The 15662-nt window shown below is 42.8% G+C and overlaps 1 protein-coding gene across 1 annotated transcript; it reads left to right on the top strand.

Annotated features, from left to right (window-relative positions):
- The first annotated feature begins 10023 nt into the window (after positions 1-10023).
- On the top strand, positions 10024-10769 carry LOC120687624. Its single transcript, XM_039969650.1, has one exon. The coding sequence runs from the start codon at positions 10116-10118 to the stop codon at positions 10464-10466; it is 351 nt and encodes a 116-aa protein (XP_039825584.1). The 5' UTR covers positions 10024-10115; the 3' UTR covers positions 10467-10769.
- Positions 10770-15662: the final 4893 nt, after the last annotated feature.

Here is a 15662-nt window from a genome sequence, read left to right on the forward strand (position 1 = left end):
CTCACGACTTGTGGGTAAAGATGTGCAACCTCTGCAGAGTGTAAAACTGGTATACTAGCCATGCTCACGGTTATGAGCGGCCCAGATCCTCCTTTTGATTAGTGGGGTTGTCTCCTTCCGACGAGGGAGGTGCCTCTCGGGGTTACCTTGGTTTGGTTTGGTATGGTTCTCAGTAGTAACATGTTTAATTATGACTAATTACTATGTAACTGGGTTAATGGTAATTCATCAACTTGTAGTAAATAGTTTTAATAAAATTTTGCCAAGATTAAAAGCTAATGCAGTTGAGTCAGCCAACCTTAGAGCCTCATAGTTTGTGTTATACTTGTTGAGTACAAGTTGTGTACTCACTCTTGCATCTTCTCTACTTTTTCCTCTTGGCTACACTACTGCTGCTCAGTTCCTGCCGACACGAGGGAGTTCGCTCAGCGCTACTAAGACTACGAGGACTTCTAGGCATTCGTCTCCCAGTCGACGTCCCTGTGGCGCCCTGCTCAGCTTCGGAGAGCTTTTATTGATCCTGGCACGTATATGATTGCTCGGTTTATGTCCTTTTATAAACCGGGTGTTACATTATGACACGATGCAATTGCCACGATGCTGACTCAATTTTGCATACACTATGATGCAACGATGATGATGCTCTTGAAGGGTTCATGTATGAAATGCATAAGCATGATGCACATATGGATAAGTTGATGATGCACAAAGTGCAATGTGCATACCGTACCTATTTTCCCGCGACTAAAACTCGTTATCCCTGTACACTTGAGTAAGGATCAGAGGTTAGGACACTAGTAAGGTTGCATAGAAGGGGATTGCAGTGAGTTATGTCACACATACCTAGACACCAGCGCGCTCCTAGTAGCTCAATCATGTGGCTGCAGCGCACACGAGAGTCTAGGTTCCATCGTGGCATCAAGGTCACGTGACTAAACACCACCATAAGAGAAATCAAGAGTAGCAATCCAATAGTGCCAGCAACGGCAAGATAGGTTAGAGGGAACTGAAGATAGCCCATGATGTTACACTCAGACGAATACCCGTTAGTCAGTCTACGGATTACCGATGATGGTGCGACACCATGCATTGAACAATGACGTGAAATGACGTTAATGCATGACTGTTACAATAATGACCATATAATAAAAATATTATTTTCATGAACCTTTAACTGAGCAAGAATAAAAATATAGGATTCAGATGTTGGAATCAAAATAGCCAGCAAGATCAGGCATAACACCAAGAGGAATAGAATGATTATTGATGGAGTTTTGTTAACAAACATTATGGCTTAGCCAGGGAGCCATGAAGGAAAAAGGAAAAATGGTTTTGATAGGAATAGATTCAAGGCATTGATCAAGGGTTGGATTGATCAACAAGTTAAGATCAACGGTAAGGTTCACACAAGACCGAAAGCCACTAACTTACAAAAGACCTTCTCAACTCAAAATCAGACTAGCAGATTACGTCGGTCACACTACTACAACAGAAAACCTAGGAGGACATTCAGGTAAAAGCAACACACTTTAGTAAAACAACACAACAAGCAAAGCGATCAACCAAACCAAGATATACCATGATGCATGCACGTCCTATATGTCCTCACAAAACAAAACAACTGCCAAATAACTTTGGACTTACGGGGTTAGCGCCGGTGGCATGGCACAAATTACGTCTCTCCCTATATATATTTAGCCGAATTCTATTCGTTCTTAACCTATCGCAATCGTGCTTAGCGTACCTGCAGAAAATTGACAACATATATATATATTCACGACTGGACCCTTCGTGCCAGCACTCACGAATGGCCCCCATGTGTCCTACGCCACATATTCACCCATACATTACCGTTCGCTATAGAAACGGCACCCATACAATTTCCGCCATATGGCCAACGTTAACATACGCCACCGAGATAGTGTATTCACGAGTTCCTTGACTCCCAATATAATTGACTGATGGTCGGTATATTAGCAGCAGCTCAAGTAGGCCACTGCTTGAGCACAGTGTTCGGTTCGCATTACCGACGGGAAGGTCAGACTCCCTCAGCTGACTGAGTATACTTTACTCCCAATATAGTCAACCGATAGTTGGTATATTGGCAACACCTCAAGTAAGCCACTGCTTGAGGGTAGTGTTCGGCTCGCATCACCACGGGAAGGTCAGACTCCCTCAGCTGACTGAGGATCCTTACCTTCTTACCTTAGCATAGGTGCGTCGTTACAGAATTTAAAGGTTGATTGTGCACAAAAGTAAGGTTTGACAGAAATGTAAAGTGCTGGAAGTCAGATATAAATAAACCATAAATAGATAGCCACCTAGCAAAACTCCCATAATTTTCCCTAGGGCTTTACGAACTATGCACAATCCTTAACAAACCAACGTATTTGCAAAGGCAATTTTTGTGATCAAGTTTTAAGAAAATAGGTTTTTAAGGTTTGTTACACTCTCCGAAGTATGCTTTGCAGCTCTGATACTAGCTGTGGCTATCCCACCTAAATTAATCCGGCTTAAGTGCGCTAACCATCGCCGAAATGGCAACCAGGGTTAACACGCACTTAAAACGGAGTAATCCGGCAGGGCTGTCAGGTAAAATCCCGATTAAACCACTTGAAACAGGATCGACAAAGCCGTTCAGAGAATACAACATTCCGCAAATTTTACTATGCATAGTATGAAACTGAATTATTATTACAAACTGAGTTTGAATTTATAAAAGTATAATAGAGTTCAAGTTTGATGAAAAACGAATGATAGTCTAGCGACGAAACCAGACGTCATGATGAAGCCCGTACATGATGTCATCAACCATAACCTCAGATGTAACACTTGAAAAACAAAGCCATAAGCAAGACTGAGTATACTAATACTTAGCAAGGCTTACCCGACTAAGGGTATACTTAGCCCTTTATCTAGACATGCAAGGCTTTTGGCTTGAGGGGTTTGTTTTGCCAAAAAGCAGTAAGAGTATATCCTTAATTTCAGATTTTAGCTTTCAGGTTCTAGTTCAATTAACCATTCTAGGTGAGCAACTATCCAATAGCATACATGGTGGAAATAATTATCTTTCATCATTCAACCAACCATATTCATCATCATCATCTTTCACTTCTTACTCTATGTGGCAAATGCGTTAAGCAGTCCCAAACCGTGAGAAGCGGACGATTCGAATCGAATTTGTTAACCTGGCCAGGCAGACCTAACACACACGCATGGGGATCGACATCTCGCTTCGCCCACGTGACTTTTCCCTTCAATTCCCGCTTCACGGAACAGGCCCACCGCCCTCGACTACAAGAATCCCGCCTTCTTGCACCCGCATTTGGCCGCATGAGAACAACGTTTAAAGATTGTGGGGAGTATGTTCCGGCCTCGGTGCAATTCAGTACTTAAGCTTACCGGTTACCATATTTCTCGGCATGTGGTTAGTACGTTCAAAAGCTTAACCACCACTACCACACACTGCGGCCTTATTATCTTTCACTAAATAGACGGGGTATCACAATTACCACAACCCCGCCCGAGAGCCTTATAGTTGCAGCATGTAGTAGACATTCAACTCCTATAATTCTCGCGAGTGACAGGAAATCACTAGACTTCTACCGAACCAATAGCCTAGCCAACTAGCGACCTACACATACTAGTGTTCAAGCATAGGTACCTAGGATCATGCAGCTAAGGTTCCAAGCAACTCCTGTAAACTTAAATGCGCAAGTAGGTAGGAACAATAATAAGTTGCATAAATTTAAAATAGAAGGACATGCTCCGGGGCTTGCCTGAAATTAACACTAGGTCAGTGTTAGTTAGAGGCTTCTGGAGTCGGGTTCGGGTTCTCAACGGCGTCTGCGAAGTTCACTTGAGCTTCTCCGGGACCTTCTTCGGCTTCAGACACCAACTTGTACGTTCCGTCTGGTAGTTTCTTCGGCTCTATATGAATGCATATGTATGCGACGAATATAATGCATTTATTTCTTGACATAGATGGAGATCAACCAAACTCAAGTTGGAGGGTGCTACTACTTTCTTTTTCATCCTGTTGGGTAATCGTTTATAGAGTAGGAATTTTATCTATACTGACTCATAAAAGAGCTGGGTGTGTTGCTTTTCTTTTATATTAGTACCGAAAAAGTATTTCTACCCAAAAATAATTCTCCAGGCTAGGGAATGTAAGTGCTGGTAATGATTTTTTAACTGAATATTGTATTCCTTAATATGAGCTAGCTATAAAATTTTCAGAACTAAAAGAGATATATAACAGGCATGAAAAATAAGATACTAATCCATTGCATGGATCAAGATGAATTTCCACAGCCTATACTACTAATTTACCGAGGCTAAAATTCTTCTAGCATGTTTCCAACCTCAAGTGGAAACTCCAACAAAACTATGAGATTTTTCCAGGCATAGAAACTATTTTTCATGATTTATTGTATTTCTCCTTACCATAAATTGGCTAGGTCAGTTAGTCCTGCCTAAAATTTCTCTAAATTTTTCTATGGCATGTATAACCTAAAATAAGGTCACTTTCAAAATTTCAGTGCAAAATACTTAGTGTAGAGTCTATATTAAATAAATCACTTGATCCTAGACATAAATCCAAATTTAATTACACCTACAGCTAAACATGTCTAATGACTACCAAATTTTTACACAAGACCACCCTACTGTTATACAAACCACTGACCAAAAATGAGAATCAGCACATGCATACAAATTGAGATACAATAAAAGATACTTATTCTTTGTATTTTAAATAGAGCAAAAACTATTAGGCAAAAGAAAAGGTGACTGTAACAGAACTTGTAGATCTAGTTGCAATTAACTCAGAACAATTGAGTTTCATTTTTTCCGATTTTTATATAATTTTTAAATGAATATACAAGCTCACTGAAAAATTGGAGAAAACCTAGACACATAATTACAAAGGGGTCCTTGATTCTTGCATAAATACCCCTAGAATCTTTTATTTCTTATAGGGAGGCCCTTGGCCGGTCACAGAACAGGGGAGGGCGACAGGAGGAGGCGGAGGGCCGGTTTCCGGCGAGGAACCTCGCCGGCGGCGAGGGCTAGGGTGGGAAAAAGAAGGAGGGGGGCAAGAGCTACCTAGGGGTGTGCTTATTGGGGTCGGAGACGGCCGGTAAAGAGGTCGCCAGCGTGAGTGGTGGTTTGCCGGCGGCGGCGAGCAGAGACGGCGGCGCTCCGACGGCTGTGGTGGCGGAACTAGGGGTCGGCGAGCTCAAGTGGAGGTCGGGGAAGCTCGTAGGCCGGTCGGACCGGGTGGAGGATGGCCGGAGAGGGGAGGTCACCGTGCAGGGGCGGCGGCGGCGGCAATAGGGTGCGGCGGCGGCAGTACGCCGGCGGCCCCGGGCGGCAAGGATGGGGTCGGTGTGTTTCCTTGGGAGGTGGGGGAGTGATTCTAGGGGTCACTTGGGGCCGAGGAGAGGCGGAGGAGGGGGCTCCGCGTGGAGGCTGTGGGCGGCGGCGGCGGCCATGTCATGCGGTGGCACTCGGGCGTGCAGAGGTGAGCTCGATTTGGTTCGAGAATGGGAAGGGAATGAAGAGGGAAGTCGGGAACATGCGCTGCGTGAGCTCAAGGGGGAGAAGAGTGCCGAGGGTGCAGGGAGATGGAGAAGGGGCACACGGCACGGCTCGGCGCGTCGTCGCCATGCTCTTCGGGCAGCCGTCCTCGGCGTGCACGCCGGGAGATGGCACCGCGTGCCGAGGTCGAGAAGCGTCGGGGAGGAACCGGGGGCACGGCGCGTGGCCAACCAGTGGATGGGACGCCGTCCCCGACGTTCGCCGGCGGCGACCGGCGTCGTCACGGAGAGAAAAGAGAGGAGAGAGGAGAGATGGTGGTGAGAGCAAAACCGTAATTAGATCGAATTTCAAAATACATTTTGTAAACTAATTTTTTTTCTCCTTCTACATGGCCTCAAATGAAAAAACTTTTGACTTGTTCAAAATTTCGAGATCTACAACTTTGATTTTGGGCAAAAGTTCGTTTGAGCTATATTTTAAAAATTATTTTCAAAGCATATTTGTTTACAGTTTGAATGATTGTTTAAAACCTCGAATACTATGGTTCATTTGACCTGTCATTTTATGTGCAAAATTTCATATACACAAAAACACACATACATACACATGCAATATTTCAAAGTTTTCTATTTAATGATGCATGATTTGGTGCTAATTACCCTGATTGGCTATTTAAAAACCTGGGCCGTCACACTGTGCTTGCTGCACAAGGACGACAGTTCGTGAGGTGGTTTACGCAACTGCGCTGCCGGCTTCCATATGCACTACACCGACGCACTACAGAAGTTCCACAACCGCGCGTCTAGTGGTAATCCCGTGATCTATAACTGCAGTAATCCTGATTTATGCGGTGGAAAATTTTTGTTTTTGCTACCCCATATTCCTTCATATGACACAATAGTAAGAAGTTGAATTATTTATTAAATAATAATTCAATTCTTTCCTTGCTCAGCTCGGTTGATAGATTCAACGTGTTGGGTCTTAATTTTTTCCCTTTTCTTTCGAACTGTCACTAATGGCTCCATTTTAGTGGACTATTCCGCAGCAAACTACTCAATTTGGGTGCCTACATACATATGTGAAGAGTCAGTTAACTTATTCTTCACCTTTCTTAAGATTTAGCAACGGTGCTATTTTGGATTGTTCCCCTTATGGCCGCAACTCATTAAGTGCGTAATGACCGTGACATAATAAAAGTGCACAGTCGATGCTAGGATAGCTAAGAGCTCCCCCAAACTTCTCTCGTTGTGTGGGATACACAAGCAGCACACTACTCATCACTAACTTCTCCTGCCATGCAGGATATGGGTAGCATAAGTACTATGCCAAACTTTCTCCCGCCATGCGGGATAATTTCCTATAAGGGACATAGAACCTGGAATTGGCTCTCAGGACACATAGAGCATTTACATCAATTTCAGAAAATAAATCTGAATCGTCTGCAACACAGATGTTTAATTCAATATTGGTAAAATTAAACATGCAGTCGACTTACTGCAAGAAATTTTAGTCATGATGACCAAAACATTCACTTGACTTTATTTTCTGATTACATTTTTCTGTTGATTCCAATTTAATCAGAAAAATGATAAACTAATAATAGTTGAAGCTTTTAGTGAGAGAATCACTAAATTTCCCAAGTAGAAGCGACATGTTTGCTTGCATCTAAGTAATCTCATGTGTTGATGGAAATCAACCGTTGTCTTTCTTAATCTTTCTCGGGCAAAGTTGCCTGCCTTAATATGACGTTGTTCCAAATTAAAACATACAACTTCTTTTCTGCATTAAATCTAGATCACAGTTGGGCAAAAATAGAATTAATGCATGGAAACTTTACTGAACAAAATTACAATATTGCTAATATCAACTTTGATCAGAAAATAACAATATTATAATTGACTAAAAACATGAATGAACTTACTCCTCTAATTATAATATCTTGGATTCATTTGGACACCTTGGCTACAAATTGGACATCATCCATGAGACCTAGAAATCCTACAAATATCATCTAACAAACTTGTTAGTCTTATTGACTATGTTGTCACTCAATCACCAAAATTACAATAATGACCTAATGGAGCCATGTATCTTACGTATACCATATATATATACCTGTAGTCATACTCGCATAAGGGGTCATCCTTCTTTTTTCTTCTAACTAGTGGAGATGCACGTACCACAGGCACGTGTTTTAAAAAATTAAACCCCAACAAGAATTTTATATTTGGAAAGACCCAAATTGAGTGATGGGTCAAATAAAAAAAAGATTGGGAGCTGACAAACCTGAACCGAAATCGAGTGCTGCCGCTAGCCGCGTTCACTGTCCTCGATGGATTATGCAATTGGATAAACTCCGGTGAGTCACCAGAACAAACTACGGACAACAAGAGATCAAATCAGAACAATAATCAAAATGAATCAGTAAAAGAAGAAGAAATTCAATGAAAAATCCTTGGATTCGTGGGCTAGTGTGCTGGTCCCGCTGCTCTCGCCGTCGCCGAGTCTGAACACCAAGTCATTGGTCTTGATGCTACTTCTACGGTGGCGTTGGTGGAGACGGCGTCGCGCCGCCGCAGCACAGCAGCTGGCCTAGGGTGGCTACCCTTGCCACCTCCACGATGGCCACGACTCTGGCGATGGGCCCTGGAATAGCTGCGGCGCCTGCGCTGGCACCACCGTCATCGGCCACGCGCGCCTCCCACGGCCACAAGCAGAGGAGTGAGGTCGCTGCGCTCTTTCTCGAAGCGGGGACCCTCCGCGTGTTTGAGGACGCGGTGTAGGAGGTGTTACGTGGCGCAGCACGGCAGGTGTCTACTTCGGCGACGGCGAGGAGGACCCTGAGGACGGCTCCCGTCGCCTTGCCACGTGTATCGGCGAGATGCGGAAAGAATGTGAAGGAAGGGGTAGGGGAGTGGCGGGGGATGAGGACAGGAGCGGGAGTGGGAGGCGCGAGCCGCGCGGCACCGGGCGAGGGGGCGGGGTGGAGGCGGCGGCGATGGAGGGTGCGGAACCTGATTGACTGACTGACTGATTGATTGATTGATTGATTGATTGGCTGATTGCGCGGAGAGATAGCGGAGAGATAGGAGAGAATACACGATTGATTTCCATCTATAATAGTATCCATAATGTAAATATCTTTAATGGAAAGCAACATAATTTGATTCGATATATAGTGATTTATATAATCTTCTTCTATATGAAAACATCATGGGATACATCCCTACGTGCAAAGTCATGTTTATGTTTACAAAGATGAAAAGGAAAATTTCACACCCCTACCATTCTTCCCTCTCCAGAAAGTCAATAGTTTCTCCGACTCACCATGTCTTCTTCTAAGTCGACTACAAGCCCCACTGTCCAATGGTGCGACTTACCTGTGGATCCAAGCAGTAGGAGCATCGGGCATATTGATGTGCTGGACGTACTCAACTTCTTATCGGCGTGCAGGACCTAGGCATCGATCTGCAAGGAAAGTAATATGTATGTTAAGGTTACAAAAGGAAAGTAATTAATCAATTCTAAGTGAATAAGGAAAGTAAATAGAGAAATTAAAAAAAATAATATGCATGCTAAGATTTCACAAGGAATGTAATTAATCAATTCTAAGTGAATAAGGAAAGTAAATAGAGAAATTAAAAATAATAATATGCATGCTAAGATTTCACAAGAAAAGTAATTAATCAATTCTAAGTGAATAAGGAAAGTAAATAGAGAAATTTTAGGAACAAATAATATGCATGCTAAGGTTACACAAGGAAAGTAATAAGTGGGTACAAAGGTGGGTAAACAAAAGTGCTTTGTGTAAAAGTATTAGCATTTTGGCAGAAACATTTTAGAAACGTCAAAACCGTGGGTCTCCACATCTCCTGTCAAACCTCTCGCACTGACAAGTGGGGCCTCTGTGTAGAGTAAAGTGGGCCTAATCTTGGTGAGAAATGGTTTCAATTCTTTCATCTTTTATAGTATAGATAAAGAATCTGTTATATTTTTTTGTAAAGCACAAGAGTTTATTTAGACACATTTTGACTACATACATCTGCTGTGCTCATAGCCCCTACCGCTGTGCTGAGTTCCTATCTCAGCTACATATACTGCCCACCAGAAACATGACAACTCTAACACATTGCTCTTCATATATAGTTGTCATTTGAGGCCATTGGATCCCTAATGGTTTATAGGGGTGAAACGTGATAATGCTATATTACTAAACACTAATCACTTGACTCATGTTTTGGACCCAATTAACTTCAGACAAGTAACAAGGAGCAAGATATGCTCGAATCACGGTTCAGAGATTCTTGCCTCTACTTGCTGTAAAAATAAACTAAACTATTGTCCAATAATGGACAGCATCGACAGCTACAACGTGGTTTGGCGGTTTCTGATAGTGCACATGCTCCTGCACGTTCCATGCCGCTACCGTCCAGCCAGCAGTTTCTATGAAAGGGGAGGCGGAGGTCGACATGGATCGTCACTCACCAGCCCATACAGGACTGCCCATACGAGTCACAGACTATCCCAGCTGCTTCCTTCTCAAACAAAGCTAGCTGACCTTCAGTTTCAGCACCATGGCGCTGGCGAACCTCGCTGCCGTGCTCGTCCTCGCCGTCGTGGTCTGCGCCTTCGCCGCCGCGCCAACTGCCGCGAATTACTCAGGCGGCGCGCCCGCACAGGAGAGCTGCCCGACGCAAATCCAGTACTTCACCAACTGCCTGGCCCATGACGAGATCCGCGAGCAGTGCTGTACCGTGGTCGACGACCACAAGTGCCTCTGCCTGCTTAAGCGGGAGGTGGAGGTGCCCTGCAGCCTGCACCGCCACCACCAACGCAAATGCGGCCCGATCGCAGGGCCTGCCCCTGCCAAGGTGAAGCTGGCCGAGCTGCAGCACCTCCCGTGCTTCAAGGACCTCAAGTGCTAAAGAAGTAAAGAGCCTAGCCAGCCGGTTCATTTTGCGTTTCGCGCACGTATGCTCGGTGTCTCGTTGTTCGCTTGTTGCTTCTGTTTTTTTCCATTCCTTTTGATTGATGCACTAGTGTACCGACTGGGCTTTGTTGTGTCCATGAGCTTTCTTTTTCGTTTGTCACCCTCCACTCTTATATATATGAACGTAATGTGGTTCTGGAAAAACAGTAGTAGTGACTTACCTATCTATGCTTTTCGGCCTATACTTTTTAGGTATGGAGTGCATAGTTGTCAAAAGATCTACTCTATCGGGCGATTTTATGACTGTATTCACACTACTAGAAAACGGGCCATCGGTCCTGACCATCGGTACCGGCTGCAACGGCAGCTGGTACCTTTGGCCGTCGACCGAACATGTGGAGGGCAATTGGCACCGGTTGGTGGTTCCAACCGGTTCCAATGCGTCACCATAGGAACCGGTTTGATCCAGCACCCGGTACCAAATGAAGTCTGCGCTAAAGGCACCGGTTTATAGGAATAACCGGTTCCTATGATAATGAAATGTGGCAGCTGCCAGGAGCTCGGGCCTAAGGCACCGGTTGGTGCCTTGACCCGGTGCTATTGAATTAATTTTAGCACCGGGTCATTGAATTCAACCGGTGCCTTTGGCCCGAGCCTATAAATACCCCATCTCCTCCCCCTCTCAAGCTACCGTGAACTCACTATTCATGGCAGCTGAGTGGGGTGAGGGGAGGCGAATTTTTACTATTTTTTTAAAAAAAAGTTAGTTATTTTTTTTATAACTTAGCAATTAATTTTTAGAAACAGTTATTACTTAATTTAGTTTATATATGTGATAATTATTTATATTTGTAACATCTTATTTAAGTTATATACGTTATTAATTTATTTGATATTTGAATACTATCAAATTATTGTATTTATATGTTTTTTCAATTTATTTGATAAGTGAATAGTATTTATTTATTATAGTTATATGCATTATCAATTATATAAATATATTGTTATAAATTGGTATTATGAATGAACTATTTGTACAGTACAATGATGTATATAAATGTATTGTATGTGGACCCAGATGAGTCGGCAATGGATGTACATGGCCGACCGGCGTTCAAAGGAGTTCATGGATGGCGTGCATGAATTCATAGAAGCGGCCGAGAAACACAAGTATGGCGGTTTCGTTTGTTGTCCATGCAAATTTTGTAAGAATGAGAAGGATTACTCATCATCAAGAACCATCCATAGTCACTTGTTCAATAGTGGTTTCATGCCGAACTACTATGTTTGGACCAAGCATGGCGAAAGAGGAATTGTGATGGATAATAATGTGGAAGAAGAGGACAGGATTCCTGACTTTGCAGCCAATTATAATTCCTTTTTCAACGACACTGCAATGGGTGAGCCTGAAGAAGATACTGAAGGATACGTTGCAGAAGATGATCTTGGTCAGATGCTGCACGAAGCTGAGGAAGGTTGCGAAACAGAAAAGGAATCGAGAGATCTGAAGCGTATGTTGGAGGACTACAGAACATTGTTGTACCCTGATTGCAAACAAGACCAAAAGAAGTTGGGTACCACATTGGAATTATTGCAATGGAAGGCATCAAATAGTTTGTCTGACAAGGGATTCGAGGAGTTGCTGAAACTTATAAAAAACTTACTCCCTGAGGGTAACACCTTGCCGGAGACAACATACGTGGCAAAAAAAGTTGTTTGTCCTTTAGGATTAGAGCCACAGAAGATACATGCTTGTCCTAATGACTGCATCCTATATCGAGGTGAGTATGAAAATTTGGATTCATGCCCTGTATGCAACGCATGCCGGTATAAGATCCCTCGAGATGATCCAGGCGACGTTGAGGGGCTGCGTGTCAAGAAGAGAGTGCCTGCCAAGGTGATGTGGTATTTTCCTCTAATACCACGTCTGAAACGTTTGTTCATGAACAAAACGAATGCTAAATTGATGCGATGGCACAAAGAAGAACGTAAACAAGATAATATGTTGAGACACCCCGCTGATGGGTCACAGTGGAGAAAAGTGGACAGAGCATTCCCAACATTTGCAAATGATGCGAGGAATATAAGGTTCGGCTTAAGTACGGATGGCATGAATCCTTTCGGTGAGCAGAGCAGTGGCCATAGTACCTGGCCTGTGACACTCTGTATATACAACCTTCCTCCCTGGTTGTGTATGAAGCGGAAATTCATTATGATGCCGGTGCTTATCCCCGGCCCGAAGCAACCCGGTAACGATATAAATGTGTATCTGAAACCACTGATTGAGGATCTTCTATTGTTGTGGAAAGATGAGGGTGTTCGTATGTGGGATGCACACGCAGAGGATCATTTTAACCTGCGTGCATTGCTTTTCGTAACCACCAACGATTGGCCAGCACTAAGTAACCTCTCCGGACAATCCAATAAGGGTTATAGGGCATGCACCCATTGTTTAGAAGAAACCGACAGCATGTACCTCAAGCACTGTAGGAAGATCGTGTATATGGGTCATCGTCGATTTCTTCCGATCAAGCACCCATTAAGGAGGAGGCATGCTCACTACGATGGAAAGGCAGATCATCGTACCAAGCCTAGGCACTGTTGTGGGAAAATGGTGTTTGAAATGGTCAAAGATATAAAAGTAGTATTCGGAAAAGGACCCAACAGCAGATCAGTGCAGAGTGATGACAGACGTGCACCTATGTGGAAGAAGAAGAGTATATTTTGGGAGTTACCTTATTGGGATGTCTTAGATGTCCGCCATGCAATTGATGTGATGCACCTAACAAAAAATCTTTGTGTGAACCTTCTAGGCTTCCTTGGTGTCTACGGTAAGCCAAAGGATACATTGGAAGCGCGGCAAGATCTTCAACGTCTGAAACAACGGGCCTCCCTACATCCAGAAAAAAAGGATAAAGGACGTCATTATCTAGGTCCTGCGTGCTACACTCTTAGTAAGGAAGAGAAGCAAAGTATGTTCGACTGTTTGAACAGTATCAAGGTGCCATCAGGCTACTCTTCGAATATAAAGAGGCTACTGAACTTGAAAGAGAAGAAATTCGCACACGTAAAGTCCCATGACTGTCACGTGTTGATGACGCAATTGATTCCAATTGCACTTAGAGGTATTCTACCAGCTAATGTTCGAGCAACAATCATAAAGCTATGCGCATTTCTCAACACAATTTCTCAGAAGGCAATCGATCCATCGAGTTTAAGCTGGCTACAAGAGGATATTGTCCAAAGTTTAGTCAGTCTTGAAATGATATTTCTTCCATCATTCTTCAATATTATGACGCATCTTCTAGTTCACCTGGTCAAAGAGATTGGTATTCTCGGTCCTGTTTTCCTTCATAATATGTTCCCTTTTGAACGATACTTTGCAGTACTAAAAAAATATGTTCGTAATCGGGCTCGTCCAGAAGGAAGCATTGCGAAGGGTTACGTCACAGAGGAGGTCATTGAATTTTGTGTTGACTATGTGGAAGATATGAGGGGCGGCTGATTGGAAAGGGCACACTTGGAAGAAAATCAGTAAATGCCACAGATCATGCCACGTTGAGCAAAGCACATCTAACAGTTCTGCAACAATCAGCATTGGTGGCTCCATACATGGAGGAGCACATGCAAATTGTGCGAAGTATATACCCTTTGAAGTCTGAGACATGGATTACAAAACATCATAACGATACATTCGCCACCTGGTTGCAGAAGGAAGTCATGGCCAATGATCAAATTCATGAGCAGCTAGCTTGGCTGGCCAGGGGTCCGGCAAATTCAATCCTGATGTACCAAGGATATGAAATTAATGGTTACACATTTTATACAAGAGCCCAAGATAACAAAAGCACCAATCAAAATAGTGGTGTCCGTATAGATGCCACCGACTCTAGTGGCCAAACGAACTCATATTTTGGTTACATTGAAGAGATCTGGGAACTCGACTATGGGCCGTTGAAGATACCTCTATTTCGTTGTCAATGGGTTAAACTCACAGGAAAAGGTGTCGATATCGACGAGTACGGAATGACAACGGTAGACCTCAAAGAGCTTGGCTATCGAGACGAACCATTCGTCCTAGCTAAAGATGTCACTCAAGTTTTCTATGTGCAGGACATGTCTAGCAAAACGAGAAAGGACAAGTCCAGGAATAAATCAAGTTTTGTAGGTGCCGGAGATGAGGCAAAGCGCCATATTGTTCTGGCAGGAAAAAGAAAAATTATGGGAGTCGACGATGTCACAGATGAAGAAGAATACAATAAGGTTGAAGATATGACTCCGTTCGCAGTGGAGGTTGACACAAGTATTCTTTTAGCCGAAGAGGAGGCTCCGTACGCACGTCATGATCATAATGAAGGGACGATTGTAAAGCGAACCATCGTTAATATTCCCTTAGTTGAATGATTATGTCTTGTAATATTTTCTGTGAACATTATTAGATTTCTTATGCAATGAATTGATTTATTGGACAATTAAATAATTTATTATGCAATTATTTGATTTATTATGATTTATTATGCAATTAAAATGATTAGTTATGCACCTAAATGATTTATCATGTAGTAATTAGAAATATTGTGAATTTAAATGAATTGTTATGTAATTATTTGATTTAATATGCATCTTATTATGTAGTAATTAAAATTATCGTGCATTTAAATGATGTAGTAATATTTTCTTAGCCAAATGATTATATCTTGTAATATTTTTCGTGAATATTATCAAATTTATTCGGCAATTAAATGATTTACTAGGCATATATCAGATTTATTATTCAATTAACTAATTTATTAGATGATTAAATGATTAATCAGATGATTAATATAATTATTGGGTAATTAATAGATTTACAAGAGAAAAACAAATGGGAAAAGAAAAGAGAACCTTTGGTACCGGTTGGAAATTACAACCGGTACCTTATGGTCCAATTTGGGATTTTGGTAGAAAAAAAAAGTGGGCCGTCCAGCGGGGGAGTCGAACCGTGTCAGCGGAGTTTTCATTTCCCGCCCATTGCCATTGAGATACTAAGGAGATTCGTCCTCCTGGGTCAAAGAATTTATAAAATTAAAGTTTTCAAAGCCTTAGGTACCGGTTTTATGAAACCACCCGGTACCTTAGGGTTTTCATTTCCCGTCTTTGGAGGCCTAAGGAACCGGGTACACGAAAACCGGTACCTTAGTATTTACAATGG

Source organism: Panicum virgatum, chromosome 9N (assembly GCF_016808335.1).
Source record: "Panicum virgatum strain AP13 chromosome 9N, P.virgatum_v5, whole genome shotgun sequence".
NCBI lineage: Eukaryota > Viridiplantae > Streptophyta > Magnoliopsida > Poales > Poaceae > Panicum > Panicum virgatum.

Coding starts and splice junctions, on each gene's coding strand:
- LOC120687624 (XM_039969650.1), top strand. CDS start 10,116: ATGGCGCTGGCGAACCTCGCTGCCGTGCTCGTCCTCGCCGTCGTGGTC.